General features: G+C 43.1%; 1 protein-coding gene across 1 annotated transcript in view; it reads right to left on the reverse strand.

Moving 5' to 3' along the window:
• LOC126203773 (citron rho-interacting kinase) overlaps positions 1-16,657 on the reverse strand; it is a 214,406-nt gene that overhangs the window by 167,932 nt on the left and 29,817 nt on the right. The window contains exons 5-7 of the mRNA XM_049938141.1: positions 10,483-10,750; positions 9,639-9,816; positions 9,440-9,559 (exon numbers count right to left, since the gene is read on the reverse strand). Of these exons, the coding sequence (XP_049794098.1) occupies positions 9,440-9,559; positions 9,639-9,816; positions 10,483-10,750 (566 nt within the window). The remainder of the gene's footprint in view (positions 1-9,439; positions 9,560-9,638; positions 9,817-10,482; positions 10,751-16,657) is intronic.

Raw genomic sequence — 16,657 nt, forward strand, 5'->3', positions numbered from 1 at the left:
TATCAGTCTTATTTTCATCTGACTGCACCTTATCGTTTAAGATTTTTTAAACTTTTTTCACATCCATAAGTACCGTTTCACTTAGGCTCTGTGCAAGGTATATTAGTATACAAATTTTTTTTCATAAATATTTACTATGCATACTTGTTGTCTGACATGTTCTACACCTTGGAGGATCTCTCACTATGGATCTATTGGAACGAAAAGTACAGCTAATCTAATCAAACAATCTGCTGGAACCCTTGAAAAATGGCAAAGGAGCTGTACAATTTGTGCAGTGACACCACAATATGATTTATTGATCTTATTGAAGAAGCTATATTCATGAAATAATATGAAACATTCTGAGAAGGGAAGACCTCGAGACAAGCAAGTTGTATAATAGCTATAAATACAATGTTAATGTTGGTTTTTTTTTTTTTTTTTTTTTTTTTTTTTTGTGGTTTTCGGGCGCACAACTTCAATGGTCATTAGCGCCCTGACTACTCTAAGAATGCACCGCGAGGCACAAGTTGACAACAACAACTAAAAGGGAAAACACAATAAAAGACAGACTGACAGGCATAGGATTAAAAAACATCATCAAATGTCCTTAGCGAGGTTTGTCAAATTGATAAAACAAAGAACACGAGCAGCTGCTCGTGGGTCATCCGCGAAAATGGCATCTAAAGTAGTAGGCAGGTTAAGATCGAGGCGCAGTGTTTTAAGATCGGGACAGGACATTAAAATGTGACGAACTGTCAGCAAGTGCCCACATGGGCAGAACGGCGCCGGCGCAGCCGTCAGCAGATGGCGATGGCTGAACCGGCAGTGTCCAATTCTTAACCTTGCTAAAACGACCTCCTCCCGCCGAGAAGGGCGTGAGGAGGACGTCCAAGCCACGGGAAGAGGTTTTAAGGCCCGAAGCTTGTTGTCGGTAAGTGCAGCCCAATCGGCATGCCACAGCGACACAACGCGCCGACAAATGACCCTGCTAAAATCGGACGAAGGGACACAACAAGAAGCTGTCCGAGGCTGGAGGACCGCAGCCTTGGCCGCGGCATCTGCAGCTTCGTTCCCAGGGATACCGACATGGCCAGGAACCCACATAAAGCTAACCGGCGTACCGACGTCCACCAGCTGCTGAAGAGAGCGTTGGATTCGGTGTACGAAAGGGTGAACCGGGTACGGAGCACTGAGGCTCTGGATGGCGCTCAGGGAATCTGAGCAGATGACATAAGCAGAATGTCGGTGGCGGCAGATGTACAGAACAGCCTGGTAGAGGGCAAAGAGCTCAGCTGTGAAGACCGAACAATGGCCATGGAGCCGGTATTGGAAACTTTGTGCCCCGACAATAAAGGAACACCCGACCCCGTCATTGGTCTTAGAGCCATCTGTATAAATGAAAGTCATGTTGTTGAACTTCGAACGAAGTTCCAAAAAACGGGAGTGGTAGACCGAACCGGGGGTGACCTCTTTTGGGAGCGAGCTGAGGTCGAGGTGAACGCGGACCTGAGCCTGGAGCCAAGGTGGCGTGCGGCTCTCGCCCACTCGAAAGGTTGCAGGGAGTGAAAAATGAAGGTGTTGAAGGAGGCGACGAAAGCGAACTCCAGGGGGTAGCAAGGCAGAGACATACAACCCGTATTGAAGGTCAAGAGAGTCGTCAAAAAAGGAACGATAAGAAGGATGGTCGGGCATTGACAGTAGCCGACAGGCATACCGACAAAGCAGTATATCGCGCCGGTAGGTGAGTGGCAATTCGCCAGCGTCAGCATGAAGACTCTCTACGGGACTGGTATAAAATGCTCCGATCGCAAGTCGTAAACCCCGATGTTGTATGGAGTTGAGGCGGCGTAAGATGGATGGCCGTGCAGAGGAGTATACGAAGCTCCCATAATCCAGCTTGGAGCGGACGATCGACCGATATAGACGAAGTAGGACGGTTCGATCCGCTCCCCACGACATACCACTGAGAACACGGAGGACATTTAAAGAACGGGTACAACGGGCGGCCAAATATGACACATGTGGAGACCAGCTAAGTTTCCTGTCAAAGGTAAGGCCTAAAAATTTGATTGTCTCCACGAGTGGGAGAGCAACGGGACCGAGTCGTAAGGACGGTGGGAGAAACTCTTTGTAGCGCCAGAAGTTAATACAGACCGTCTTCTCGGCAGAAAAACGGAAGCCATTGGCGACACTCCAGGAGTAAAGACGGTCAAGAGAACGCTGAAGACAGCGCTCCAAGACACGTGGACACTGCGCGCTGCAATAGATGGTGAAATCGTCCACGAAAAGGGAGCCTGATACATCAGCTGGGAGGCAATCCATTATTGGATTGATCGCGATGGCGAAGAGAGCGACGCTCAAAACTGAGCCCTGTGGCACCCCATTCTCCTGGCGAAAGGTGTCTGACAGGACAGAACCCACACGTACCCGAAACTGTCGATCCATTAAAAAGGAACGAATAAAAAGAGGGAGGCGACCGCGAAAGCCCCACGTATGCATGGTGCGGAGAATGCCCGCCCTCCAACAGGTGTCGTAAGCCTTCTCCAAATCAAAGAACACAGCCGCGGTCGGGCGCTTCCGCAAGAAGTTATTCATGATGAAGGTCGACAAGGTAACCAGATGGTCGACAGCAGAGCGGCGCCTTCGAAATCCACATTGTACATTGGTAAGTAGGCGGCGAGACTCGAGCAGCCAAACCAATCGAGAGTTAACCATGCGCTCCATCACTTTACAGACACAGCTGGTAAGCGAGATAGGTCGATAACTGGAAGGCAAGTGTTTGTCCTTCCCCGGCTTAGGAATCGGGACAACAATAGACTCGCGCCAGCATGCGGGAACATGTCCCTCAATCCAGATGCGATTGTATGTACGAAGAAGAAAACCTTTACCCGCAGGAGAAAGGTTCTTCAGCATCTGAATATGAATAGAATCAGGCCCTGGAGCGGAGGACCGTGATCGGCCAAGTGCGGTTTCGAGTTCCCGCATGGTGAATGGGGCATTATAACTTTCACAATTCGAGGAGCGGAAGTCACGTGGCCTAGCCTCCTCGGCCTGTTTGCGGGGGAGGAAGGCAGGGTGGTAATGAGCGGAGCTCGAAACCTCGGCGAAAAAGCGGCCGAAGGCATTGGAGACAGCCTCAGGGGCCACAAGGACTTCATTCGCGACCTTCAAGCCAGAAATTGGGGAGTGGACCTTAGTGCCAGATAGCCGGCGCAGGCTACCCCAGACAACAGAAGAAGGAGTAGAACTGTTGAAGGTGCTGGTGAAAGCAGCCCAGCTGGCTTTCTTGCTTTCTTTAATAATACGACGACACTGAGCACGTAATCGTTTATAATTAATACAATTCGCCACTGTAGGGTGGCGTTGAAAGGTGCGTAAAGCACGTCGACGAGCACGTATAGCGTCCCTACATGCTGCGGTCCACCAGGGGACCGGTACGCGACGTGGAGAAGAGGTAGGGTGAGGGATGGAATATTCAGCAGCAGCGAGAATGACTTCCGTGAGGTGTGCGACCTGACGATCGCAGCTTGTGAAGGTTTGATCCTGAAAGGTCGCCCTGGAAGAGAAGAGCCCCCAGTCTGCCTTGGAGATGGTCCAACGAGAGGAGCACGGAGAGGGAGTATGCTGCAGGAGATGGATAATACACGGGAAGTGGTCGCTCGAATATGTATCAGCAAGGGCATACCACTCAAACCGGCGTGCAAGTTGGGGAGTACATATAGAGAGGTCTAAATGGGAATAGGTATGAGATGTGTCAGAAAGAAAAGTAGGGGCGCCAGTATTGAGGCAGACAAGATTGAGCTGGTTGAAAAGGTCTGCTAACAAGGAGCCCCTCGGGCAGGATGCTGGAGAGCCCCAAAGAGGATGGTGGGCATTGAAGTCTCCAGTTAACAAAAATGGTGCAGGTAGCTGAGCAACAAGTTGCGTCATGTCTGCCCTGGTAACGGCAGATGACGATGGAGCGTAAACGGTACAAAAGGAAAACGTAAAAGTGGGGAGAGTAATGCGGATGGCAACTGCCTGCAGGCCGGTGTGCAACGTGATGGGATCGTAGTAAATATCATCCCGGACCAGCAACATAACCCCTCCATGAGCTGGGATACCTACCACAGGGGGTAGGTCAAAACGCACAGAGGTGTAGTGTGCCAAGGCAATTTGATCGCATGGGCGTAGCTTCGTTTCCTGGAGGGCTACGACGAGCGGACGATGCGAGCGGAGCAGCAACTTCAAGTCCTCTCGGTTGGAGCCAACGCTGCGAATATTCCAGTTAATAAGTGCCATCGGAAGAAAAGGAAGATGAGAGAAGGGGTCACCTCGAAGGCCGCTGAGGGCCTGGCTTCGAGCGAGCACTGCCGCCGCTATCAGTAGGCGGACAGTCATCGTCCATTGGTTCTATAGGTTCATCGGCCATCTTGGGAAGATGGCCGGGAGGGGGAGCTTCCTCCGCCGGCGAACGGCCAGATGTTCGGCTACCAGCGGTGCGGCCAGGCGAAAGGGATGACGGCCTGGGGCGGCAACCGCTGGGTGGCGCAGGAGAAGAAATGCGCCGTGGCGGAGAAGGAGAACTGTGCTTCCTATTAGCCTTCTTGGATGGTCGTTTGGTGGAAGTACCGGACGAAGGCTGGGAGGTCGAGGTACGTAGGAAGTCTGCACGGGACGGTTCCTTCTTGAAGGCCCGTGCATCTGACTTCTGGGTCTTCGTCTTAGCAGAAGCTGATGAAGGGGCTGGTGTCTGTGGGGTGATGGGACGAAGAGGAGACGTCGACCGCACGATCTTAGCACTGGCCGAACGGACGACCGTGGTGCTGAAGGTCAGATCGCATGTCTGGGTTGCTACCTCCCGGGTAGTCCGAGGAGAGGCGAGGACAGTGCTGTATTTCCCCGCTGGGAGCAGCGTGGGCTTCCTACTAGCCAATAGCTTGCGAGCAGCCGAGGTGGACACTTTCTCTTTGACTCGAATTTCCTGAATACAGCGTTCTTCCTTATAGACAGGACAGTCGCGGGAGGATGCGGCATGGTCACCCTGACAGTTCACACAACGAGGAGACGGAGGTGGACAGTCACCCTCATGGGCATCCCTGCCACAAGTGACACATTTAGCCGCATTGGAACAAGACTGTCGAGTGTGATTGAAACGCTGACACTGGTAGCAGCGCGTAGGTGTCGGGACATAGGGGCGAACAGAAATAACCTCGTAGCCCGCCTTGATGCGCGATGGCAGCTTAACACTATCGAAGGTTAAGAAAAGTGTCCGGGTCGGTACAAGGTCATTGTTGACCTTTTTCATGACCCGATGGACAGCCGTCACGCCCTGCTCAGCGAGGAAAGATTGAAGCTCCTCGTCAGTCAATCCGTCGAGAGAGCTACTATAGACTACACCACGAGACGAATTCAAAGTTCGGTGGGCCTCCACCCGGACAGGGAACATGTACAAGAGTGTGGCCCGAAGCAGTTTTTGTGCCTGAAAGGCACTCTCAGTTTCTAGTAATAAGGTACCGTTACGCAACCTGGTACAAGATTTGACAGATCCGGCTATGGCATCTACGCCCTTCTGGATAACGAAAGGGTTGACAGAGGAAAAATCCTTTCCGTCCTCAGATCGAGAAACTACGAGGAACTGTGGGGCAGGCGGTAGTATTTTTGTCACTGTTGGCTGGTCACGTTTCCGTTTGTGGGTCGAAGTCGAAAGCGATGGAGTAGAATCCATTGCGGAGGAATCCCCCATGATTGCCAGCGTCTCCGATGGCGCGCTCCTTCCTTGTGGGGACCCTCTCAGAGGGCACTCCCGCCTTAGGTGAATGTTTACACCTCAGGTCACACCTCCCGAGAAACAGACGGAGGGACCAATCGGCATGGTCAGAAGGTATCAGCTCAGGCAATCACCCCTCCCCGGGCCTGGCCTTTACCAGGGGGTACGCGCGTGCCTTACATGTCTACCCAGGGCGGGGACTTACGCATTACCCCGTCACCGGCTACGCGTGCGAACGCGTGGGTCGGCCTTCAGACACGCACAGGGAGGAAGGAAGAAGAGGAAAAAGAAGAGAGAGGGAGAAAGAGGACAGACTGTCTCAAACGCCGAGGCGGAGACCAGAGAAGGCAAGGAGAAGAAGGCAATGAGAAAGCAAGGAGAAGGAGGCAAGGAGAAGGCAAGGAGAAGAAGGCAATGAGAAGGCAAGGAGAAGAAGGCAATGAGAAGGCAAGGAGGAGTCAAGGGAAAGAGTAAGGAAGACAGTGAAGTGGAGAAGAGCAAAGAAAGGAACCAACAAAAGGAAGGAAGAAACGAGAAGTGAAAAACCAAAAAGACCACGATTATAGGTCGTGAAACCGTCCGTCTCCGGACGCAGGCGCTAACTACCCCCGTGAGGGGGATGGACTCCTTTTAGTCGCCTCTTACGACAGGCAGGAATACCTCGGGCCTATTCTAATCCCCGGACCCGCAGGGGGGGTTAATGTTGGTGTATGTTATAGATAAATGAATAATCTTTTACAACACTCGATGTTTGTGACAGTATGAGGGAAGAAGACATAAGGTCCTGACTAATTTGTACAAGGAATCATATGTTTGAAATAAACAAGTGCCCACAGTGCAGTTACTTTGATCTCAAAAATTTAAGATGGTCTTAAGAGTTTGGTAAGAAGTCTATAACCTTGCAAAATGAACAAGCTGTATAAAGACTTTTGCAGTCCAAACAACAGACTATCTAGAAAAATTCTGAAAACTTCCTGTAAACATTCAAATTTTATTGATACTATTTGTAATACCATCACACCAATGAAACTTGCTTGACTGATTAGAGCAAAAAATATATATATAAAATGAAGTCAATAATAATAAAACCACATCTCTAACTAAGAAAATGCTTAAGTGTGGAAAGTACCTATTGGAATGTCAACAATATCATGAAAAGGATAGATTGCTACTCACCACAAAAATGACATGTTGAGTTTCAGACAGGCATAACAGATAGTGGTCATGTGTGCATGAAGTGTGCTTGTTTGTGTGAATGTGTGTGTTTTCTTTTCTGAAGGTGGTGTTGGCCAAAAGCTCAATGTGTAACAGTCTTTTGTTGTACCTGCCTGCAACTCAATGTGCCATCTTTACAGTGAATAGCAATCTATCCTTTTCATAATATTTTCAAGCAAACACTAATAAACATTAATCTAATGTGAAATTTAGAGATTAAATTTCTGAAAGGTTTGAGATAAAGCTTGAGTCAGACAGGGAGATGGTCCTCCCGCTGCTTTTTTAACTGTGTTCCAAAAAAGTCATAAGAGAAGGGAGAATATTGTTATGAGAAAGTCAAATCAATGAAGGAGTTAGCTTTGGTTGCAAAAGGGACAAGCTACAAGTGAACACGCCTACCTTTTTCAGACAACCTAGCTATTTTTCCAGACTCAATGAAAACAGCCACTACACAGAAAGCAGTAGTTACAGAAGGAAGCTTACAAATCTCTTTTGTGAAAACCGAATGGATGGCCAGGATTATGAGGTAAAACATATAACTTCCGTGGAGTGAGGAGTTGCGCAATGTTAAAAGTACTGCCAAATGAAGCTAGTCAAACATACATTATTTCTATTGGTCGTTTTAGGAAGTTTTTGATACACATATTGTATGGAGAATTTGTACTGTTTGTCATGTTAACAAGTGTGATGGAAGCAGCATTTCTGGAAGAAGGGGATGGCTCTGCATTTTGGTCAAGCTTTCCAGCACCTGCCGATTTGGTGGTTATTCCGAGCAACTGTGCCCCTGCCTTTGAGACACTGTGCTCCATCAAATAGTACCTGCCTTGACAATAGCCTACATCACGAAAAAAAGGAGAGAAAGTTCGACTGGAGAGTCTGCACTAATGCCTGTTAGAAGGCGGACGTTGAGCTATCAATTTTGTTAACACTCAATGTAATTGTCAAAGATAAACTGCAGACAAAATCAAATAGTGGGGATCCAGGAGGGAACAATGATAATATTATAAAAAGGATATATTACTGCTCACCATATAAAGGAGATGTTGGGTCACTGACAAGCACAACGACTGCTAAACATGTGAGCTGCCTTTCAGCCAAATGGCCTTCTTCTAAAACAAACAAACACACAAACACACACTTTATATAATTTTCATGCAAGCACAACTCACACACAGATGACCACTGTTTACGGTCACCGATGCATGAGTTGTGCTTGCATGAATGTGAGTGTGTTGTCTGCTTTAGAAGAAGGCCTTTTGGCTGAAAGCTCACATGTTTAGCAGTCTTTCTGTTGTGCCTGTCTGCAACTCAATGTATCCTCTTTATGGTGTGCAGCAATCTATCCTTTTCATAATATTGTCCAAATTGCAGACAATTGTATATGAGAATTTCCAGAGCTATATGGGAATAGACGCATGTCCTAAAAATGAGAGAAAGAGAGAGAGAGAGAGAGAGAGAGAGAGAGAGAGAGAGAGAGAGAGAGAGAGAGAGAGACACTTCAGTCATTTGGTAGCTTGTTGAACCTAGATAAGCATGAATTTTATCTCCAGCACGGGGCAGATTTCACAGAAGACAAAGTCCAAGGAAACAAGGAAGATGATCCAGAGAGGGAAACAGTGCTACAAATAAACAAGTTTGTAATTGTAAATCTTTAAAGTACAGCACTGTACTTGATACAGGAAGTTCCTCTCCTCTGAACTTCCGTCAAATAAGGCCGGAAACATCCCAATTAAGACAGCCCCCAAGGTAATGGAATCTTATGAGAAAAAGACATTTTGGAGAAAGAAGTCATTAAAGCAAGAGCTAGTAAGATGAAAACAGAGTACTACTTCACTGAGGATGTATGCACCATGATAAAAAAAATCAGTATCTCCCAATGTTAAACTTAGATGCTGCCCTACAGCAATTCATCAAGGAGCACTATATGCAACTAAATGTTTACCTCTGAACAAAAAGGCAATGATGGAAGCTCTGGAAACCACATAAAGAAAAATAATAAGGTAAATTTTCGGACCAGTTAAGGAGCAATCACAATAAAGAAGACATCATGATAGTGTAATTTACACACATATTCCAAAAATTAAAGACATGATTAGGAAAAGAAGAATAGCTCACTACGGTCAAATCCGAAGAATGCAACCCAACAGACTGACAAAAAGACTTCACATATTTCAGTAAATTAAAAGTGGACAACAAATATTGCAAAAAAGTCCGAAGGAATGTGGATGAATGGGTGAACTCAAGGTCAAGAGGAACAACTGCCACACAAAAAGAAATTGCAAGGTTCCAAAGGTTTCTGCGAGAAAGCCAAGAAGAGAACTGGAGCTACATGCACAGAAGAAAAACAGACAAAACTGAGAAATGATGATGGAAATGTGGAAGAAGCAGTTTAAACAACAGTAGTCCAAAGTGGCTCATAGATAGAAGAATTATTGGTACAGATTTCAGTTCTATCTGCAGCTACATACATATGTAACACTGTTTACTTACAGATCTCCACTACGTTTCTCCATTTCAAGAAGCTTTTTACGCAGTATCTCTATCTCCTTGTTCTTTTTACTTATCACACTCTCAGGGTCCTCTGTCTTTTTTGGTGGAGAAGTGTCTGTTCTAAAACATCAACAAAGATACAGTAAACACTTTGGAAAAATAACTCAATCTCATAAAAGCAATGACAATACATCCTTACTTTTCATTTGATGATATTTCATGAGAATAGGAAAAACCAATGAATGGTAAATTTCGTCCAGAGAACTCTTTCTTCACTTTAAAATCTTCTATTGACAATTTCTGAACAGGAGGCTCAAGTTCTGTGAAATTTGAAGTATCATCATCTCCTTTGACTGATGGAATAAATGGTGGCACAGCTGAAACAGAAATAAGAAAGTTCATAAGTTCACATCAAATCTAAAAATTTATTCAGGTTACAGAAAGTAATGATTTAAGAAGTTAGTAGTCAAACAGCATATTGCAGATTATTAAGGCACACACAATGATGAGATCTGCTTTCAGTGGTTCCAGAAGGAAGTGACTGCTCATTACATGCAATGGTTCCATTGTCTGTATTCTGGGGCTTTCCAGTGTCATATTACGTGAAAATTAGCTATTCTTGCAGAAATTTGTAGTTTACAGGAGTAATGCCAACAAACTAGGTATGAAAATGTGTGTTTCCTCATAGTGTGTCTTCTATTCTTATAAGAACATGCTGAAGACATATGCTACAGAGTAGTTTACTTTAATCTATATAACTTTAACATGCACGTGCTCCTCATATACAGTTTTTCTTTGCACATTTCCCTTCTTTAGGAAACTTATGCCAACCCTTTTTGAGGAAAGTTTTACGACTGCAATTCTATTCATTCATTTTCCTACAAAGATGTTTAATTATTGAGCTACAAATAACACCTCACAGGCTGTCACCATCAAATTCTTACTTATCGTAATTTATATTCTTAAACTAAGTTTTAGAGCTGTTAATTTCGAAATCAATTTTACAGAGGCTCCTAGACCCTATTGTCGATATGAGTTCTTACATTCCCTCAAGTTGGACCAGTCAACGGAGTAGAAAAAAGGGTGTCGCAGGAGATGCTCATGTCCGAGGCGTGACGCAGCATCCTGCAGCAGGCCAGCAATGAGCTGCTTCAATGACTGCGAGGCATCAACATCTGGCGGAATCACCACTTTCCCAGCACAGTTTGCGATCTTACTCTGCTTGGTCGTCACGTCATCATTAGAAAATGGCGTATCTCCAACCACCATCTCGTAGGCCACTATTCCTAATGACCAGTAGTCACATTCAACCTGTACACAAACAAATTCAAATTAACATCTGCCTAAAGTAGTCATTTTTACAGACCTTCAAGTATCAGAAGCTAATTCTCTGTTTAACTACCAGCAAGCACATACACAATGAAGTCAAACTGTTTATTTGAGTCAACCAAGGAACTCTCATTACCACCACAGCAAATGCGATTTCAGAAATTTTATGCTAGAATCCAGCATCATCTGAAAAAGATTGATGATGCCTGAAGGATGATACCCTCATGACAACATAATAGGATGGCGTATCTGTTCTGGTGTGACCAGGAGAAGAACTAATTTCCAGAGACAGAGGCCCAGGCTGAAAAATGTTTGCTTTTGTGAATGTGGGACGGAACACATGTTAGCATGCGCCCTCACCATGCACCATGGACAACTTAAAGTTATGATGAGGTTACCAAGTTCAGATCTCCACTTCGTTAAGATTTGTAATTTTTATATTTTATTCTTACTTAAGTTGTGCATGCATGTTTTGCATTGTGTTTGCTTCTGACGCAGGAAATAAATAACTGAATACATAAATAAACAACTAACACAGTTTCTAATGAAAATATTATGATGATGCAGAAGGTAATGATAAGATACAGGAACCGAGAGATAACATGTGCACACGGAGTATCACATGTCTTTGAATAAAACACATACTAAAAAATGGCTCTGAGCACTATGGGACTTAACATCAGAGGTCATCAGTCCCCTAGACTTAGAACTACTTAAACCTAACTAACCAAAGGACATCACACACAGCCATGCCCGAGGCAGGATTCGAACCTCCGACCGTAGCAGCAGTGCGGTTCCAGACTGAAGCACCTAGAACCGCTCTGCCACCGTGGCTGGCAAACACATAGTAAAATAAATTATAATCAGATGATAAATGCCAGACTATGTGATGATTGGGAAGGGGGAGGGGGGAAGAGGATGAAGTGCTTCTCTGGTAACCTCCAAATTTACTTCCCAACAATTTGAATGGCTTGGAAAAATATAGAATACACATTTTTCCCACTGTGCCTGTCACCAACAAGGGTGGTTTAACATGAGAACCTACATTTGAGGACATGTCGTTTCTAGCAAGTCTGTGTTACTTGTGTGTGCTGCCATCCATTAGAAGACAAACAAAAATTACATGGAAAAGTGGACTACTTTTGAATGGGGAGAAATAGCATGTAACGCGATAAAAGCAAAATTGGATGCTGTTTATTGTGACTTCATCAATAACAATAGTCAGTATTAGTACAATAAATTTAAACACGGTGAAACATTTTTATGATGCTCAACAAGGACACCCAGTGGATGGAGTTGCCAAAGAAATACTTGAAAAATTCACTACACAATCCATGCCAATAGAATATTTGAATAAACATCGCACAGGTCATATCAACGAGAATGACAATGGTATGTCAACAACAATGGCAATATTTCACCTGATAAGTTGATGGTGAAAATACTGTTGGCCCAGTGTGTGCTGCAATTGACAGCAGACAAAAAGTGAGTGAGGCTGTTAGTATCGAAACTATGTTTCAAGCAATTTAAGCAAGATATGAAGCAGCACTGAGTAGTAATCACTTTTGAGACTTGGATTAATCATTACACTTCTGGGAGCCAAAAAACTATCAAAACAATGCTCTGCTTCCAGAGAATCTGCTCCAAAGATGGTTAATCAGTTCCATTGTCCAGAACAGTTGTGGTGACAATTTTGTAATACAAAGTGCATCACACTCTTCAACTTTACAGTAAAATAAAAAAAAATGACCACTGGACAATACTACAGTGAGTTAATTACACCAACAAGAGATGGGAAGAAACATGGCGACATCTGGTGGTGACAAAACTATTTTTTCACCATGAAAACTTGCCAGCACATTTATCGGGATTTCTCACTACAAAATGGGATAAACTGGGCTGCAAATTTCTGGCGCACCCCTGTAATCGTGCTCCTAGCTCCCCATGAATTATTCACGGTATCAAACATGAAGTGATTCTAGTCATTCTTAAATAGAATATTCTGTTCGACAGAGATAGTCATTTACGGGTGTATTTTAAAAAGTTTGTCAATTCCTTTTTTTTTTGAGGGATTAAAAATGGCCTAGGATCAGGAAATGGTTCAAATGGCTCTGAGCACTATGGGACTCAACTGCTGAGGTCATTAGTCCCCTAGAACTTAGAACTAGTTAAACCTAACTAACCTAAGGACATAACAAACATCCATGCCCGAGGCAGGATTCGAACCTGCGACCGTAGCGGTCTTGCGGTTCCAGACTGCAGCGCCTTTAACCGCACGGCCACTTCGGCCGGCTAGGATCAGGAAAAATGTATATCCATAAAAGGAGATCAAGTTGAAAAATCACTATTTGGAAAAAATAAATAAAATAAAAAAGTGACAGAACTACATTGATTTATCATCAAATTAGGGTGTGTAACCTACTGTGGATCTCCAGTGATCAAGTGTAAGTATTTACATAATGGAGACTCGTGGGTTTCCCATTTTAAGTTTTTTAACAGGAACACTAAGGACCTGTAACTAATACAATAATCTCAGGGCTTGTTTATTTTGCACATACTCACTATATTGCAATATAGAAACTGGGGAGCAAGTTAGGAATTGTTCAGAGTGCAGAAAAAATTGGTGATCTTTTACAGAAGCTTGAAATTTAGTGCAGACTTCAATATGAGATGCTTATATTAGTTTCCACAACAAAACTTTGCCTCGAAACCTGGCAGAAAATCCAAAAAGTTTCCTGTTGTATTAAAGTATGCTAGGGGGCAAGACACAATCAAAGCCTTCTCTGTGTGATAGCAACGGAAATACTATCAACGATAGTGTTGCTAAGCAGAATTACTAAACACAGCCTTCTCAAATTCCTTCACCAAAGAAGACAAAGTAAATATTCCAAAATTCGAATCGAGAACAGTTGCCACCATGAGTAACTTAAAAGTAGATATCCTTGGCGTACTGAAGCAACTTAAATCACTTAATGAAAGCAAGTCTTCTGGTCCAGACACTATACCAATTAGGTTCCTTTCAGAATATGCTGATAACAGTAGCTCCATACTTAATCATATAAAACCACTCACTAGATGACAAATTATGCAGATACAGCAGCTTCATACTTAACAATCATATACAACCACTCACTACACAACAGGTATGTACCCAAAGACTGGAAAGTTGCACAAGTCACACCAATATCAAGAAAGGTAGTAGGAGTAATCCACTAAATTACAGGCTCATATCATTAACATTAATATGCAGCAGGATTTGGAATATATATTGTATTCAAACATAATGAATTACCTCGAAGAGAACAGTCTATTGGTAAACAGTCAACACAGATTTAGAATGCATTGTTCTTGTGACACACAACGAGCTCTTTACTCACACGAAGTTTTGAGTGCTACTGACAAAGGATTTTAAATGGATTCCACATTTCTAGATTTCCAGAAGGCTTTTGACACTGTACCTCACAAGCAGCTTGAAGTGAAATTGTGTGCTTATGAATTATCATCTCAGTTATGTGACTCAATTCGTGATTTCTTGTTAGAGGGGTCACAATTCGTAGTAACTGATAGAAAGACATCAGGTAAAAAAGAATTTATTTCTGCCATTCCACATTGTAATGTTTTAGTCCCTCTGCTGTTTCTTATCTATATACATGATTTAGGAGACAATATGAGCATCCGTCTTAGATTGTTTGCAGATGATGCTGTTTATCGTCTAGTGAAGTCATCAGAAGTGCAAAACAAATTGTAAAATGATTTGGGGGGGGGGGGGGGGGGGGACACCACTAACTAACTAACGAACTGTATGGTGCAAAAATTTGCAACTGACCCTAAATAATGGAAAGTGTGACGTCATCCACATGAATGTTACAAGGAATCCATTAAACTTCAGTTACACAATAAATCAATCTAATCTAAAGGTCGTAAATTCAGCTAAATGCCTAAAAATTACAATTACAAACAATTTAAATTGAAAAGAACACACAGAAAATGTTGTGGGAAAGGCAAACCAAAGACTAGGTTTTATTGGCAGAACACTTAGAAAATGTAACAGATTTACTAAAGAGACTGCCACACTACGGCTGTTCGTCCTCTTTTCGAGTACACCTGTGTGGTCTGGGATCCTTACCAGATAGGATTAATGAAGCACATTGAGAAAATTCAAAGAGCAGCAGCACATTTTGTATTATCCCGAAATAGGGTAGAGTGTATCACTGACATGATACAGGATTTGGGGTGGAGATTATTAAAAAAAGGTGTTTTTTGCTGCAGCAGAATCTTCTTATGAAATTTCAACTATCAACTTTCTCCTCCAAATGCAAAACTATTTTGTTGATGCCGACCTACATAGGGAGAAACTATCATAATAAACTACTGGAAATCACAGCTCACACAGAAAGATAAAGATGTTCGTTTTTTCCATGCGCTGTTTGGTTCAAATGGCTCTGAGCACTACGCGACTTAACTTCTGAGGCCATCAGTCGCCTAGAACTTAGAACTAATTAAACCTAACTAACCTAAGGACATCACACACATCCATGCCTGAGGCAGGATTCGAACCTGCGACCGAAGCGGTCGCTCAGTTCCAGGCTGCAGCGCCTAGAACCGCACAGCCACTCCGACCGGCTGCGCTGTTTGGGATTGGAATAATAAAGAATTATTGTGATGGGGCTTCGATGAACCCTCTCTGCTAGGCACTTAAGAGTGATTTGCAGAATATTCATGTAGATGTAGAATATTGGGAGTAGACCAGAAAACATCATACAGTCAGTTGTTCAGAGAAAATAAAATTCTGTCACTTCTCTGTGTGTACATAACAGAAAATTTAATTATTATAAAAGAAAATATGAACAGTAATGATCCTTTTATCTCCCATAATGAATCTGTACATAGCCATTATACAAGACAAATGAATAATTTACATTCAGCAAATATAGCACTATTCCAAAAAGGTATACTCCATTCTAGCATCAAACTGTATAATGCTTTATTCAGATACATAAAAACAACAACAGAAAAGTATAAATGCAAAGATTAATTAGTTGAGCACTGCTTTTGTTCTGGAACTCTACCACTCATTCATGTTTTATTTGTAAAATGCTATATGGTGAATAACAATCCATCCATTTCATTATACTATCATTATTTCAGCCTGGATTTTCAACTGTTTGCATAAATTTAAAAGAGGCAGTCATAATCTACTAACAAGATGTATATTCTAATGTTGGAACTTTAACCAAATAAGTTATTGATGACAATTAGAAACTGTGTTTTTGTCTTGAGGCTGTACAACCAAATGACAGCACTTAGTGACTCAACAAACTTTAAGCATAATTTCAAAATTTTTATCAAACTTCTTTTCACTTATATGCTTACTGTCAAGTATTTAACACCTTTGTAAAATAATTAGACATTTTAAAATGTTTTATTTACGGGAGTTCAATTCTTCAAAGAAATGGGGTTTACTGGTATGTACTAACAGCTGGGCACAGTTATGTTCCTGATGTTTTCACTAAACAGAACATGGCTATGTCACTTGCTCTCAATCAGTTGATAAAAGTGGACACTGAAAGATCAGCAAACATTTATTTGTTGCACCTTTCTTGTCCCAGTCTCTTGTCAGTACGCATTGCACTGACCATTTCAGTGTGACATGGTGTTGATTCTTTTCCGAGATTCTGCACAGAAATTATAATAAGTAACAATATATACATTTTACGAATTGAAAAAGAGGTGTGCCCATCCACAGTTGTAAATGTTTTTATACACTGGATGCAAAATACAGAAGGGTTATTGAAAGACATTTATGTTGTTTAGCAGCTTGCGTAGTTCGGAGCTCTATTACAGCCCTTAACCCTCTGCAGAAGGTGTAGTAGTCAAATGCCAAGATTT

The sequence above is a fragment of the Schistocerca nitens genome, chromosome 9, assembly GCF_023898315.1.
Source record: "Schistocerca nitens isolate TAMUIC-IGC-003100 chromosome 9, iqSchNite1.1, whole genome shotgun sequence".
NCBI lineage: Eukaryota > Metazoa > Arthropoda > Insecta > Orthoptera > Acrididae > Schistocerca > Schistocerca nitens.